The sequence below is a fragment of the Apteryx mantelli genome, chromosome 22 (genome assembly GCF_036417845.1).
Source record: "Apteryx mantelli isolate bAptMan1 chromosome 22, bAptMan1.hap1, whole genome shotgun sequence".
In the NCBI taxonomy this organism is placed as follows: Eukaryota; Metazoa; Chordata; class Aves; order Apterygiformes; family Apterygidae; genus Apteryx; species Apteryx mantelli.
The window spans coordinates 13,239,173-13,254,541 of record NC_089999.1 but is presented as its reverse complement, the minus strand read 5'-3'; the positions used below and the strand labels follow the sequence as shown (position 1 = coordinate 13,254,541).

Here is a 15,369-nt window from a genome sequence, read left to right as displayed (position 1 = left end):
TCTTTCCCTGCACTTACACTTCAGTTATTCCTTCCTTTAGTGTCAGTTGAAGATAGTTCTTATACGTATGATGTTCTGTTCATATATCTTTTTAATATAAAATACTGGCTGTATTTCTTCTGTTGTATGCACATCTGTTCCCTTCAAATTATATGGTTTCTGTATACCTAGACTGTGAATAGCTGAACTTGCTGCCTTCTCTCCTCCACCAGCAGAGTGTTGATTTTAAGCTTTTGTTCTGTGTCAGTTTAGTGTCGTATTTTACCAGTTTAGTAGAAAGCTGTCAGAAAATACCAACCCTGTATGGAAACTATGGCACGAGTGTCTTCAGCTGTGAAGATCCAAACTGAAGTACCATGTGGGGGTGGTGTGTGGGGAAAGACTGTGTAGCACACACCAGGTTCAGCATAGCTTTGCTTGCCAGTGCTTACTAGATTTGCTTATTAAAGCTGAACAAAAATGCAGTCCCATGTTTCTGAACACCCCGGTGAGGTCTTTCATTGCCCTCCATGTAACTCCAGCACTCAGGGTGTTAAGTAGGATTCACATTGCTTATGGGCTTTTTTTTTTTTTTTGAGAGAGAGAGAGAGACAGACAGACAGACAGACTGATTCCCTGCCCTTTCATGGTTTCAATAATTTAAACTAGAAACTGGAGCTGAGAATGCAATATGCATTTTTTTGGTCAGTGTGTACTATATGGTTGTCTTTGCTTTTCTGCTTGTGCAGAGAGGAATACCGGCAGTGAGTCCTGATGTGCTAAACCAGTTTCCGGCTGCCCCTGTCCCTACTTTAACTGGATTACCAATGCCACTGCCTGCCACGGTAAGCCAGCAGCCTCTGATGCCCACTGGACCACCAGTCTCCATGCCCCTCAGTATTGGACCCGCCGTCATAGGAATGAGCATAACAGCACCAGCGGGTGGAGCTGCAACACAGTCTTCGGGAGGTTTTCTACCATCCTACCCGCCAAGTCAGGTTAGAGATGTTTCTGTTGCATGGTAAATCTGTTGTCCTGGAAAGAGAATTAGCCTGACTGTTTCAAAGCTGCAAAATGACAACAGAGTTTAAGTAAATGACAAAAAATGAAGCTGAAATCTAGAATGCGTCATCTAAAAATGCGAAGCCATGCCACTGTAAATGTCCTTTTATTTTTTTCCATTTCTTTTTGGTGGTGTTAGAGGTTAAAAAAAAAAAAGGCTTTCTCCATTACAAACTAGCTTTCTCCACTACAAATGCTTGCAAGAGGATTTTAGTTGTAGTTAGGATTTCATAATGCCCATAAAATGGAGCTTTAGGTTAAACTGCACAAAATATCCTGTTAGCTAATAAAATAAGTTAGAATTTTCAAGAGAAGTTGAGAACTATAAAAGCCTTTTTTCTCCAACACAGTAGATGACATTGGGAATCAATTTTGGTGTTTGCAAATATGGTTCATCCTTCTTGCAAGAACGTTTCTTCTGATGCTTTTGCTATGTGTATGATTGATTTAAATTAATAGTGTTCTTCCTGTATTAAAAGATGTCATGGCTATGATGAATAATACATTTAATGTAAAGGGAATGAAGTTCCTTATTCAACAGTTCATGCATACTTTCTGTAATCCTAAACACCTCGTGTGTGTTTTCAGTAGGGTGAGGTGCAGGCAAAGTAAAACACCGATCATACCAATTTTGCATATTAATGTTGAAAGTGGGGGGGTGGGTTGTTTGTTTTTTAAAGTGGGGGGAAAAAAAACCTTCTGAACAGGTTTAATGCTGTATGACAATCTGGGAAGATAACAGTATATCAATTTGTGTGTTACACATCTGTAATCCAGGTAGTAAAACCAGAGGATGATGACTTCCAGGAGTTCCAGGACGCTTCAAAGTCTGGCTCAATAGATGACTCTTTCACTGATTTCCAAGGGGATGTAGCTGGCTCCTCCAAAGCAGCCAGTTCACAGCACCGGAGCAGGTAGTAGATCATTGATTTCCACCCCTTCAATACTTTAAAAGTCTTTTAAGAAATGAAATGTTTTCCTCTTTTGTGGGTAGCTTTTTAGCCTGTAATTTTCTTCTGTCACCTGACTTCTGCCCTGGCAGTTTCTTTTGAAGGCTGTTACAACTACAATTAAGCTTTCTGAATTAAAAATGACATTTGATGTACCATAGGTGGTTGGCTGTTCTTTAGCATTCCATTCACCATGCTGAGGTAAATTGCATATGCAAGGTATGCGGATAGGTTTTTCAAATGTTTATACTATTGCACAGGCAACTGTAAATTACTTCATACTGAGCATTCACGCAAAAATCATACATACAGCTATTCAGAAAAAATACATTCGAACAGATGAGTACTGCTCTTAGTGTTGTGTGCTTCTGTTAAAAGTATGATCCGGTGTTCATTGAGGTTGATAGAAGACATTCACTGGCATCAAGGTCTTTCATCAGGCCCTGACTATGCAAAGAACACGACATCATACTCTTCTTTTAAATGGTGGAGAACTGTAGTGGGTTTTCATTCTTTCTATCGTCTCTCTGGCCAGTGCTTAAACTTTTAATAACTGACTATAAATATGAATTGAAATCTCATTCAGACTTTAGCAGTCTTACATTTTCATTTGGGAGACTGCCAAGATGTAATCCTGGTTCAGGCAAATTTTGTATGACAAAGTAAGTATGCATACTTACTTCCTTTGAGAGTTTAAAATTAATCTTTCAAAGTCCTGAGATCATAAAATCCCAAAGTCTTCTTTCCTTTTATTGCACACAGCAAAATTTTATGCGGCTTCCATGTGTTTTAATTGTAGACACACAAATTTTCAGTGTATTGGACTGTCCTTAGTTGCAAATAGAACAAATAGAACTAATGCTTTCCAGGTAAATAGCAATTACCAGTCACTTCCTCAACAGCAACTTCAAAGAGGATGCCATTATGCACGGACCTTTCAGTTACAGTATGCATGACGGCATTCTGTGTGAGGAATTTAATTTAATTTTGCTGATATCAATTATGCCACATTTGTCTGAAGGTGCCCTATTTTAAGTACAATCTTCATTTTAGACATCATTTTGCAATTAAAGCCATTCTGCTAGTGAAAGTTTTAACAAACATTGTTTTTAAATTCAACAATGGGAAGCAGGGGATCCTGAAAAACTGGTGTTTCTTTTTCATGGCAGCAGTTCTCTTTATTCAGTTGTAAAAGCGTTCAGTTTTGAACAGAATGTTACAATGAGCTATAATCTAATTGCTTATGGAGCTTTATTTAAAAAAAAGCCATCTGTAGAGTACAGATGATTAACCATTACATTTGCCAAGATTGCATATCTAATAGCCTGTTTTGCAGTGATGTGAAATTTAATTATATTACCATAAGCTATATTTTTTTGACATTGCACTGTCTGTCTGCAAGCATCACAGACCATCATTAGCACGTGTGTGCAAGTCCTAGGTTTGTATGTTGCTTGTAGGCTGCTGATAAGGAGATTTAAATGGCTCTGGAAAGATTCTTGCTGCAGGCCAAAGAACACCATAGAAATTCATTCACGTTTTCAATGTGCATAGTACTGAATGACATAAACGAGAGGTAAAATGCATCATTCATATGTAAAGGATGTTGTTCTGTAGAGCTGCCAAGGTCTGATAAGGGGGCTTGTGCGGAGGGCAAGCAAAGCTGTGGCAGAATGTCTTTTAAATCTTCCAGCAATTGCTAACATAGGTTATTATGGCAGTTTTACTATATAGAGTGTGTTTATGTGCAAAAAGATTTGCTTGCGTAACTATGGAATAATCCTTATTTTACTGAATAGATGGCTACCTAAACTTGCTGATTTGCACTGTGCAGAAATTCAAAGTTATCCTTTTCTTCTTTTTGAACAGTGGTTCCTTTTTTCCTTTTTTCTTCTTTTTCCTTCTTTTTTTTCTTTCTTTTTTTCTTCTCCCCCCCCCCTTTTTTTAATAAAAGCTGGAAGTGTAGATTTCTTATGGATAAATTAAGGAACTTTGTTTTTATCTTTTTTTGTTTTAGTGTTCCTTCTTTACTAATGCCACTCCCAGGTAGTAAGACACTTTCATCAACTGATAAGTATGCTGTGTTTAAAGGAATTTCAGCTGAGAAGCCTTCTGAAAGCTCATCTACTTTTGGAGGTAAAAGGAAAACTATTCAACCACTATGTGCAATTCATTGCAATATTTCATATTTCTTATATTTTTGTCTTTGATAAAATGTTAATATAAAAATCCAGAGCAATTGTGCTAATATATATGATATTCGGGTCCATAATATCTTAATGTAAATTTATTTCTTTTCTCACATGCACTAGATTGTGGAGACAAGTATAGTGCTTTCCGTGAATTAGAACAACCATCGGAGAGCAAATACTTAGGTAAGCAATATATTTTGTGGAGCTGCTTGAGTATATTTTCATGGGTTTTGGTGGTTGCCTATGAACTGCAGAATTTCCATTGCTAGGATTCCAGAATAATTGTCCTTCAGTGGCTCTAAGTAAGCTAGCAGGAAGTATCCTGAAACAAGAGTACAAGGTACTGTTGTAACAGCCCACAACTTTGTATTTGGTAGAAGACTGGCCTCTCTTTTGGATATCTTGTGAGATGCAATTACAAAAGAGCGGCCTCCCTAATCCTTTTCCAGAACCATCTATGTGTAACTCATTTATGCAGTATAAGAAGTAATCTTATCTTTTTAATCAGATAATAAAGATATCTCAAGCTCTACTAACTTCCTTATATTACAGTGGACAGATCAGAATATAACTTTGTGGAAGTCAGGTTAAATTAGTAATAAATTTATATTACACCCTGGCATTTTGTCCCTTTATTTGTAAACTGCATTTTAAATTCTAGGACAAAACTGCTTGCCTGAGTTCATTCCTACTCCATACTTTTCAAAGATACCATTCTTTTTTCAGACATTGAGTTTTTGAAACTCCTGGGATGTTTTGTGGAGTTTTCATGTTCAGTCCTCTTCAGGATTAAGATCTTGCAGTTAAATGAAATAACAGCATTTTATCTCTTTCCTTACCTGTCTTAAAATACAGAAAACTATTGTATTTGCCTGCTATCCAGGTCTGACCACTCTTAACCCTTTCACCAGCTTACATTTCTAATGGAAAAGTTTGCAATTCATCAGTAAGTTTAGTTTGCTGTGATGTTTTTAGTTTTGATAAATGAATGGCAATTTCAAAAGTTCTTGTATTGCTGTTGGGTCCAGTGAATTGACTGGAGGGGAAGGAGGATGGAATAATGTCAGGTGTAGTCATGGTCCTCTACTACCTTTATAAGGAGTATTCTTTTAAATCTTGGTTAAACTAAGTTAGAATATGACACGGTGTGATAGCTTAAGAATTAAATCAGTTTCACAGATGTTAATGGTGTACTTCTAAAATAGGACAAAATATGTTTGTATATGGTATTGGACACTTGTCATAAAATATGCATCAATACTTTAAAATTACAAGTTGTCTAAGCAAATATATGCTGGTGAATGGGTTAAACAACTCAATAAAATAACATTTTTCCATGTTGTTTTTCATATATTTAAAAGATTTTTTAAAATAAAAATTTGTATATGAACAGGAAAACATTTATGAAACTAGTACACCAAAATATTTATTGTAGATTCAATGAAGATATTCTGTTACATAATGTTCAATCAGGTTTAAATTATAATCCCTTTCATAGTGCTATCTTACATTTTGGTATGTAGCTGAACTAGAGATCTGCACGTTATGATTAATCACTCTCATGCTCGTGTGAAAGTCCAGCTCCAAGCTTCCTAATAAAGTTGTAATCAGTCTTTAGCTGAAACTATAAGATGCCTGAATTAAATTGAGTTTCCTTTTAAAGTTCTGATTATTTAACTTTATTGTGTATTTGGGTGAACCTGACAGAAGGAAAAAATGATAGATTAAAACGAGAGTTTAAAAATGTTCTAAGACAACAAATTAGAACAAGAAGCTTGCATTCTTTTGGGGTTTGGGGCTTTGCCTCTTGCCATCCTTTGGGTTCCCTGTTATGCAGGAATGGATAGGTTTGCTGGGCTTTCAGCCGCCTTAGGTGTTGTCCCCTGTACACCCCCCCCCCCGCAAGTATCTTCTTCAGCCACCAGTCAAATCCAGTTTGTCCCTCCTGTATTCTCCTTTCAGTTTATCAACAGGGCTGCTTTTGTCTCAACCTCCTGCTGACATCCTATGAAAAAATTGTATTTGTGAAATATTTTGAAGAGAGGAAGGGGGAGGATTGCTTCTGTAACCAAACAAATGCTATATTGGTATAAGTGAAATTCAAGATTACATTATTTGCTTGGCAAATATGAGAAGGATGAGGTGGGGAAAAATGTATTCAGGAGCTGAATGAGACAGTACTGATCACCTTTGAATATATTGTTCATGGTGTGCTTTGATACTAACTCAGTGTAAAGGGAATTTAATATGACTTTGAGGCTATTTGAAGGACTTTTTAAGTTTCGCTGGAATGAATATTAGAATCACTGACCCTGAAACTTGTGTGGTTCATAGAAGTTGAGTTTGCAGTTCTACTTGCATCCTGAGCTCTTAATCTAAATAGTTTGCATAAAAACTTCTGACGTTGCATGAAATAATTTGCTTGCTTGCATGGTGTGAATATGATGTATTTGTTGTCATTGCAGTTTCTTACTTTTTTCATTCTTTTTCACCTCAGGAGATAACCTTGCAGAATTCAAGTCTGCAGGAACTGATGATGGTTTCACAGATTTTAAAACCGCTGACAGTATCTCACCATTAGAGCCACCTACAAAAGACAAAACTTTCCCTACATCCTTCCCTTCTCTACCTGTTCAGTCAAAACAGCAAACACAAACAAAGACCTCTTTGAATCTAGCAGACTTGGATCTCTTTTCCTCTACTGGAGAGAACAAGCAGCTATCATTTCCACCTGCATTCAATACATCAAAATCAGCCTCTTTTCCTCTGCCACCACTTCCATCTACGACTGCCCAGCCAGCACCCAGCAAAAGCTCAAGCTTAGCTGATGACTTTGGAGAGTTCAACCTTTTTGGAGAATTTTCTAATTGCACGACGGCCAGTGGACAAGATGATTTTGCAGATTTTATGGCTTTCAACAATAGCAGTGGATTTTCTGAACAAAAAACAGATGACAAATACAATGCACTTAAACTAGAGGCCAGTCCTGCTTCTCAGTCTGGCTCATCTGCCAGCACAGTGAAGAGTGGGCAAAATTCTGCCACCACTGCTACACCCACTAAATATGATATCTTCAAACAGCTTTCTCTGGAAGGCTCTGGAGTAGGTTTTGAGGAAGGGAAGGACAACACGCTTTCTTCAGTGAAGAGTGATGACGATTTTGCCGACTTTCACTCTAACAAGTTTTCTTCCACTTGCAACAGTGCAGATAAGTCCTTGGTAGACAAAGTGGCAGCTTTCAAGCAGACCAAAGAAGACTCTGCTTCAGTGAAGTCTCTAGATCTCCCTTCCATTGGTGGCAGCAGCGTTGGCAAGGAGGATTCTGAAGATGCATTGTCCGTTCAGTTTGACATGAAACTGGCTGATGTGGGAGGAGATCTTAAGCATGTCATGTCTGATAGCTCTTTGGATTTGCCAACAGTTAGTGGCCAGCATCCACCAGCAGCAGGTGAGGAATTGGTTAGATTGCTCTGGTAATGTAGGTGATGGAGATTTCAGTATTCTTCTGTGTGCTAAATTACAGTATTATGCACTAGTCTTTCAATAGTGAAGGGCTTCTGAATCTGTGCACCTGCTAGCCGCCAGCCCCTTAAAAGGGCAATTTTTTTTTATTTTATTTTGTCTTAGATGACTATAAATAGATCTGTCAGTTTGAACTCAGTTCCAGTTTATTTTTGAGATATGACAACATTATGTTAATGATACCTGTTAGCAATTGTCACTTAAGGGATTTGAGTGGAAAATTTTCTAATGGAAACAATGTTGTTCCATTTATATGAGCTAGATGAGTGGCAGAGTGTCTTGCTTTAATCTCTGGGTTTCAACAAAGCATTTGGCTTGGGGGCTTAACCTGCTCTGTGCTTCTAAAAGGGTAGGCAGAACACTAATTCATGCTGTTAATGAAAACCTGTCTAATCGACAACACCAGTATATTCCCGTTATGGTGGGGCTTAATCTGTGTAGCCAGTATTTTGCAGGACTGCAAGTGAAAGTATTGCATACGCTTTTTAGAATTAAAACCTTTATTGGAATAATTGTGCAAAGGACTTGTAAATGCTAGTATAATTATCGCTAGCTTTCAGACCTAAAATTCAAACTGAGGGAATTTTACTTTATCCTTATCAGGTTATAACCTTCTTTAACTTCCCCTTATGAAAGTATTCCCGAGAGAATGAATTAACCATCTCCGATATGATCGCATATCATAAAACAGATTTCCCAAGTGTCCTGCTTTTTCTTCTCATGTGTACATAGGAAGATAAGATGTAGTTAAATGTTTTGTGGCCTTCGATAATACGGGAACCATTACTGTGTTCTAGTGACAAGTATTATGCAGTCAGAGGCTTTTCTGAACAGAGGGAGCACACAAACTGTAAATCTAAAAGTTGTTACTGCAAGAATTGGTTATTTCCATATGAAATATTTCTTCCATTTTTGCAGATATGAGTAGAGAAAATATACAGTACTGTAATTTTGCATTATATGATATTTTTAAGTAGGGAAAAGAAAATTAAGTTGGCAACTTTGACATGGAAGATACTCTATAACAGGGTACAAAATATCAGGAATAATTTTATTAGCAAAGACATTTAATTTTCATATTACTGCTTGGTAAAATTCCAAGTCGAGTGAGCAGTCAAAAACGTAGCACCTACAGTGTTATTCTTGAATGTTTACTTTGGTTTTGGAAGCACTTTTTCCTAATATTTTTCTAGCCTCTTTTGGTGGTAGCTTGACTTATGTAGCTCTTCTACTACATGTGTTTTGGCCACAGAAATCAGTATTAACAATTGCCATTTGTGGCAGGAAAGATTTTTTTTGTTGTTGTTTAAGGGGTTAGCCGATTGTGTGCTTGTTGCTAAACTTTTGAACTCTGAAGTATTAATTAGAAGCTATTTTTATTAAACTTAAACAAAACAAGCCTGTATTCTCTTACGGTGCCAAGCTGGATGTTTTTCCACATGGAGAGTTTTACTCCATTTGATTCTGTTCTGATCTCACAACGGAGCTTGCTCTGAACTCCTGGTTACGAATACTTCTGTGCTCATGTGTTCCTTTATGTATGTTTGATACATTTCAAGCTACGAACTGCTGATGTTCAAAGTCTTCTTTTTTTTTTTTTAGTTGACATAACTTAAAAAGTAGATTTTTTTTTCCCATTTTCTTTGATCTGTGAATCTAATGTCAAAAAGGGACAGTATCCCTTTGTAGTCCTCACTATTGAGAAGTGGCAGGCTAGTCGTTGGGAACCGTGTTGTTTGCAAGCACTGTGTAATGTCTTAAATGAATTATAGCAATAGGATGGGAAGTTGTTAAATGATTTGACTTTTCTGACGTATTGATATAGACGTCTTTATCCTTCGCCTGTTGAGATTTGTGTTAATGTAGCTTTTGGGTAGGGGCAGGCAGGTTGTTTATGGCTGGAATTGGAAAGAGGACAGCCAGTCACTTCCCACGTGACTGACTGCGCCTCAGAGGGAAGGAAGGTTTCAATTTTTCTCTCTCCAGAGGGGATACTGTCTCTTTAAACTTTGCTATAATTCTTTGTGCGGAAGGTAGATTATACTAATGTTGCCTGATTTTTCTCGCATATACTTCGTATAACCCTTTGAGCCCTGGCTGCATGGTGTTAATTCAACGAGGCTGCTTCTCCGAAACCAAATTTACCTTTTACTCCAAGATTAAAGTGTTTTAATTAGAATCTGGTCATGTTATATGAGCCTAATTTGTTCCGAGTTCTGCTGAACGTTGCGGCGAGAGTGTGCCCTCCATCAGAGTATTCTCAAAGGGTTATCCAGTTTGCTGCACTCACAAATCTGTAAAATACCTTTTCTTTGGCATAATTGGAGATCTCTGTATATTTTAATCAATTTCAGGTTTTTTGCTGCTTTTCTAATGTCTTATTTCAACTAAACATTTCCTGTGTGAATGTGCCTTCTCAGATCTGCTTTGATATCTCTTCTGCAAGTATTGACCTGCATGCTTTATTCTGATAACGCCCTTGCAAGCTCCTATGTATCACTATCTTTTGTGACCTGTAAGTCCTGCTGTGTTAATAAATATTATCTTGGCATATTTTGAAAGTGTGGGGATGTGTGTGATTTGTTTGCAGTCCAGCAATGTATCTCTTTTTTTCTGAAAAATACAAAGTTTAAAGTTAGAGTATCCCCTTAAACTGGTGGGTACCTTTCTCTTGCAGAGCAATGAACCATGAGCTCCAGCTCTTCAAATGTTTTGAACTGACTGCTTTGACCTCGCTGTCTGCGCGCTTCTGAAACTAAATATCAGGCTAAACAAAACTATTTGGAGCAGTTTTTGAGAGAGGGACTGAATAGACTGGATGTATGGGGGGTCCGGCTGGTTCCTGTGAGTTAGTGTTGAGGGTATGGTGGTAGTTTGGTTGGAGTGAGGACAGCAATACTGTGCATCTGCCTTGTTGTCTCCTCACCTGTATTTGCCCACTGCCAGCCGAGGTTATAATATGACTTTGTGAAGAGGGCCTGTGGGAAAATATATAACTATCGAGGCCCTTATGAGCAGGAGACCGTTAAACAATATTCTGATATTTGTTTTGCTAATCTAGAGTGAGTTATCAAATGCCCCAAAAGGGCCCTGCTTCCTTTTTCTCTATTCAGAAAGTCCTGCCTTACTAAATATTGAAGTTCTTTCAAACACAAATGACAGCTGCAAATTTGTGTTACATAATTATGTCACTTTGAATTCTTCCAAGTTCTGGGCCACTAACAGTTTTGGATTATTGTCAAATTAGCAGACAAGGTAAAAAGTTAGGAATAATTGAGATGTGGGATAATGATCAAATGTTACGCCACTGCAAACTTTTTTTACTTCCTTGCCCCAGAGCGAAAACTAGACTAGAAGCCAGAATATTTTTTCCTCTTTACAACAATCTTGAGAGACTTTAAAAGAAAAAGCTCTTTCATTCTGGAGAACCAGTACATTATGTCTAGCCATAAAGTTTTTTAAACCAAAGGCTTGAACATAAACCTGAGAGACTTAATTCTGTAAGGCTGTGTTATTAGTATTTGTTCAGCTAATCATACCTGGAGGAAGGAGAATAATGTTCATGGCTGTGTATCTTATTACATTTTTGTCCAGGCTTGACGGTCAAATTCACTCACTTGGCCTCATTGAGAATAATTCTGCAAATACAAGGGCTTTAAAACACTTATGTATCCGGCTAAGGGTTCTAAGAACGGAAGATACATATGTGTTTCTTGAAAGCCTTCCAAGCTGAGTGAAAAGGCCCAGATGCACACAGCAGCTATTCAAAATGCTCGTTTAGGATTCTAAAGGATTAAACCGAGCTGTCTCCCAACTTCTAATGCAAGCTCGGAGGGTCTTTATTCTGCTGTGAAACATTGTTTATTATGATAATAAAAAATAATTAGTAGGATTTCTCAATTCCACAAGGTTTGAAGGCTTTTCTCTCCTTTTTCCTTTATTTTAATTAAGCTTAAGTGAGTTATTCAGCATTCTTGATTCCACACTAGCAGTACTAGATACTGCCACTCTTGAACAGGAGTAAATTGGAGTAGCTCCCTTATCCTTGAAGCCGTTCCAGACTTCACCAGCTGAGAAGCAGGCTTTGAATTTTTCTGATTGCTCATAGGCGTGATACAGATCACAGGAGCAAAGCGTCTGTATTCTCCCAGTTTTCATCTCCATCTTTATCAGGAGAATCTGCACTGGAAGGAGCGAGGAGGTGCCGTCTGTAGCCATCCAGTCTCTGGGCTTTTTGCTCAGACTGCTAGCAGTGTTTCCAGTTTAACAAGTGTTCGTGGGGGATTTTTGGTCCATTGATGCTGTTCCACTAGGAACAGAACTAGCTACCACCTGAGTTGCCTTAACAACCAGCAAATGATGCAGTAATTGTGTTTATTCATCTGAGCTGAATATAAACTGAAATATAAAAGCGAAAGTATCCTATGTCAGTTAGAATAACTAAAAGTATGTTATACCTTCTGAACTGTCATGTCTCTTTTTCCTTAGAATATCACTAATGCTGTCAAAGGTTCTCCTTGAGTGATTAAACCCTTGACACAGAAAACTCCAGTTTGTAAATTGCTTCCAGACATAACTTAATCCATGGTGGTTGAAACAAGTTGTTGTAGTTGGCTCAAATGAAGTATGTCAAGTTTTTCTGTAGATTAGATAACACTGGGAAACAGTGTTTTTATCTGCATTTCATCCTCTCAGTTTTCTTCTTTATGTTCCTTGGCCAGTATCACGCTACCTCTCATCAACAGCTGTATGGCCGACTTCTAGAGCTGTGGCTATTCCCAAGCGATTATCAGGCAGGTTGCATGCTTAGCAGGGAATACAGTTCCGGTAGCCCAAAATAGATGGGAAGAGAATGGTAAATATTTCAAACCTTTTGCTTTGAAAGAGATACAAGCTGATCTGTGCTCCTAAAACCTCCAGAAGCTTACTGCGCTCAGGCATGACACTGTGAAGATCACTTTTTCCATTCCTGGTTCATTAGAAAATATTTTTAATGTACCAATCTAACATGAAAATGTGCTTACATATTTGAATGGATCTGAGTTTGAATTTATGAACACACACACTCATCTCCTTCCCCCCCATCCCTTGTCTTTAAGTGCTTTGAGGATCTGTATCCATTGTATTTTCTCTGATGTACGTTTTGTGGTCTAGCCAATGGAAAGCTGATAGCACTAATTACATGTGGCTTTAACTCTACGGGGAGCGATAGCCTTTGGGTTTTTATAACAAAAATAAATCCAAATCTCTTGTGTCGTTTCTGAAAGACGCTACAGAATTGCTTCTGTGGTTACTAAGGAATACTGTTTTATTACAGTATATCTCGTTGAAATCTATTGAACATCTCTTGTGGTAGACTTACAGGATTCTTAACACATCACTTTAAGATGCTTCGACAGGACAATTTGCTGTATGCTTTCCAAAAAGTACTAACAGAGTTTAACTCAGCGAAAGCTGAAATGCCACTCAGGTGATATTAGAATGCTAATAATTCTTTTAAAAAAACAAAAAAGAGAAGCCCAAATAGCAGATGGCTTTTGCTCTTCCTACTCTGCAAAATAATTTTTTTGTTATGAAAACTTGTGATTTTCTAATGAAACTTTGGTTTCTATAAGAAATAACTTTACTTCTAACCTTAGCAAGAAAGATTGTATATTCTGAAAGCAAAGCCTTTTGGCAGTTTTGAATGGATTTAGTTTTTGCTTGTTCTGTGATAAAATTTGATGCTTAACTTTCATTAAGATTCTGTTCTTACCAAAAGTTTCCTGCAGGAGGAAATGGCAGTAGCTGTTCCTCAGTAGCATCTGTTTTTGCAAAGTGTGATGCTTAGTTAGAATTAGTTTACTTCTTTTTTTTCCACTTAATTGTCTCTTGCTTTGAAAAAATATTACTGATACATGTGCATTTTTTTAATACTAAATTGCAATAACAGTAAAATGAAGCTTTTATTACACCAGAGATTATAATTGGAGTATTTTAACTGGAGCTTTTTAAATTCATTAATCGTATTTGTGGTCTCAAAGAAAAAGGCTATTGCAGGAGCAGTTCTTAACTGTGCTTAATAAAACAATCTTCATGCCAAGAATAAAGATACCCACGTCACAAAGAGTTCTCTTGGGCTTTTCACACGTAAACTGCTTCTTTGCTTCTTAGTCTGGTGGCAAGCTGCTCTGCTACCTGTCAGGGGAAAAAAATCGACTCTTCTTTCTCTTCTTTTCATTACGCAGCAAGTGTATTAAGAGCCTAGATAAGCCTTTACTTTTACCATAGCTATCACGCAGTATGATTCTACTTCCTCTATGCAAAAACATCTAAGTTGTGACAGATTCGGTGCAAATCTTAGCAAATGTTGCTTTTTTTTTCTCAATAGAATATAAAAGATAGTTTACCTTGAATTATGGAGAGTTGCACATACATTCTTATTTTCGTACTTTTCAATAAATTGTTCTAGGACTACTTTAGCTATGAACACTTTGTCTCTGAACACGTTTTCCCTATAATGTAAAACTCTTAGGAAAGTTTGTTCATTAGAGTAATATTTTTTGTAGCCAGTGAAACTATTCAAATGAGTAAAATATATAAATTGAACTGTAACATTTTATCCCAGCTCTTAAACTTATACAGGTAGGTTTCATGTCTGCCTGAATTCAAATGCAGGATCTTGAATCTTAGTTTGTGAAGAATTAAAATATCCTGCTGCAATGACCTATCGCTTCCAGGCAAAGCTTTGGGACGTCGGATTCCCGTCTGCCCCTGCTGCTGGGCGCCCGAGAGCCGGGGCAGAGCGGGAGGAAAGCGTAGACCTGTTCCTCTAGGCTGTGCGTGTAACTCGAGCTCTTACTGATTATCAAAGAAATCGTTCGCCACAGATTGTGCGGATCTTCCTAGCGGGATCGGCACTCTTTCTTTTCGTGTCTTGATGAATGCTGAAACAACAGTAACACAAAAATCTTTGGGTTTTGGAGTCAACTCTATTGAAATGAAGAGGTTGCTTACTGTGCTGTGGTATTTTCAAGCTCCCAGTAATAATTACAGTTGGCTAACAGTTTTTTTTCTGACAATCTTTTTAATGCTAGGGAAGCTTTCATTTAACTTCTTCAAGTGAAAATTCAGATTTGAGAGACCAAAATGGCATTTCTTGTGATAAATTACTGATCCCTTGCAAGTCAGCTCCGTTTCACCTTGGGGCCTTGTTTCCAATCGGTTTTGCCCTAAGCAGGTGATTTCATCTCTCGTCTGTTTTACCCTTCTGTAAACTGCCTGCTCCACAGATTTAATATGTGAACGGCACTTTGAAATCTTGCTGCATATATGCAAGGTGCTAATGTTTATTACTGAAATGCTGTAATACGCGCAAAAGCAGCAGCTGCCTGAAGACTATCCCTTAGGAATATCAGATATGTGCCACGTTATGCCTCACTGACCTATTGCAAAGGGGCTTTTCGCTTTGTTGCAGTAACCATTAAACTCTTCTATCTTTATTTTGTATGTTGTCAGACTTCTTAATTAATCATGTATGTGGGTCAGGCCTGGAAAGCAGCCTGAAGCATGGAGTGCTCTCCCTTTCCAGTAAGATGAATAAATGAAGGCAGAAATGTTTTGTTAACATGGCTTAATCCTCGGGCTAGTGTAGCCAGATTGAATAAGAAGGGCAGCTGGAATGT

General features: G+C 37.7%; 1 protein-coding gene across 4 annotated transcripts in view; it reads left to right on the top strand.

The window, feature by feature from the left end:
• SYNRG (synergin gamma) overlaps positions 1–15,369 on the top strand; it is a 46,746-nt gene that overhangs the window by 18,406 nt on the left and 12,971 nt on the right. For all 4 annotated transcript variants that reach the window (XM_067309733.1, XM_067309731.1, XM_067309732.1 and 1 more), the window contains 5 exons: positions 729–977; positions 1,819–1,955; positions 4,009–4,127; positions 4,304–4,366; positions 6,681–7,631. In XM_067309733.1, the coding sequence (XP_067165834.1) occupies positions 729–977; positions 1,819–1,955; positions 4,009–4,127; positions 4,304–4,366; positions 6,681–7,631 (1,519 nt within the window). The remainder of the gene's footprint in view (positions 1–728; positions 978–1,818; positions 1,956–4,008; positions 4,128–4,303; positions 4,367–6,680; positions 7,632–15,369) is intronic.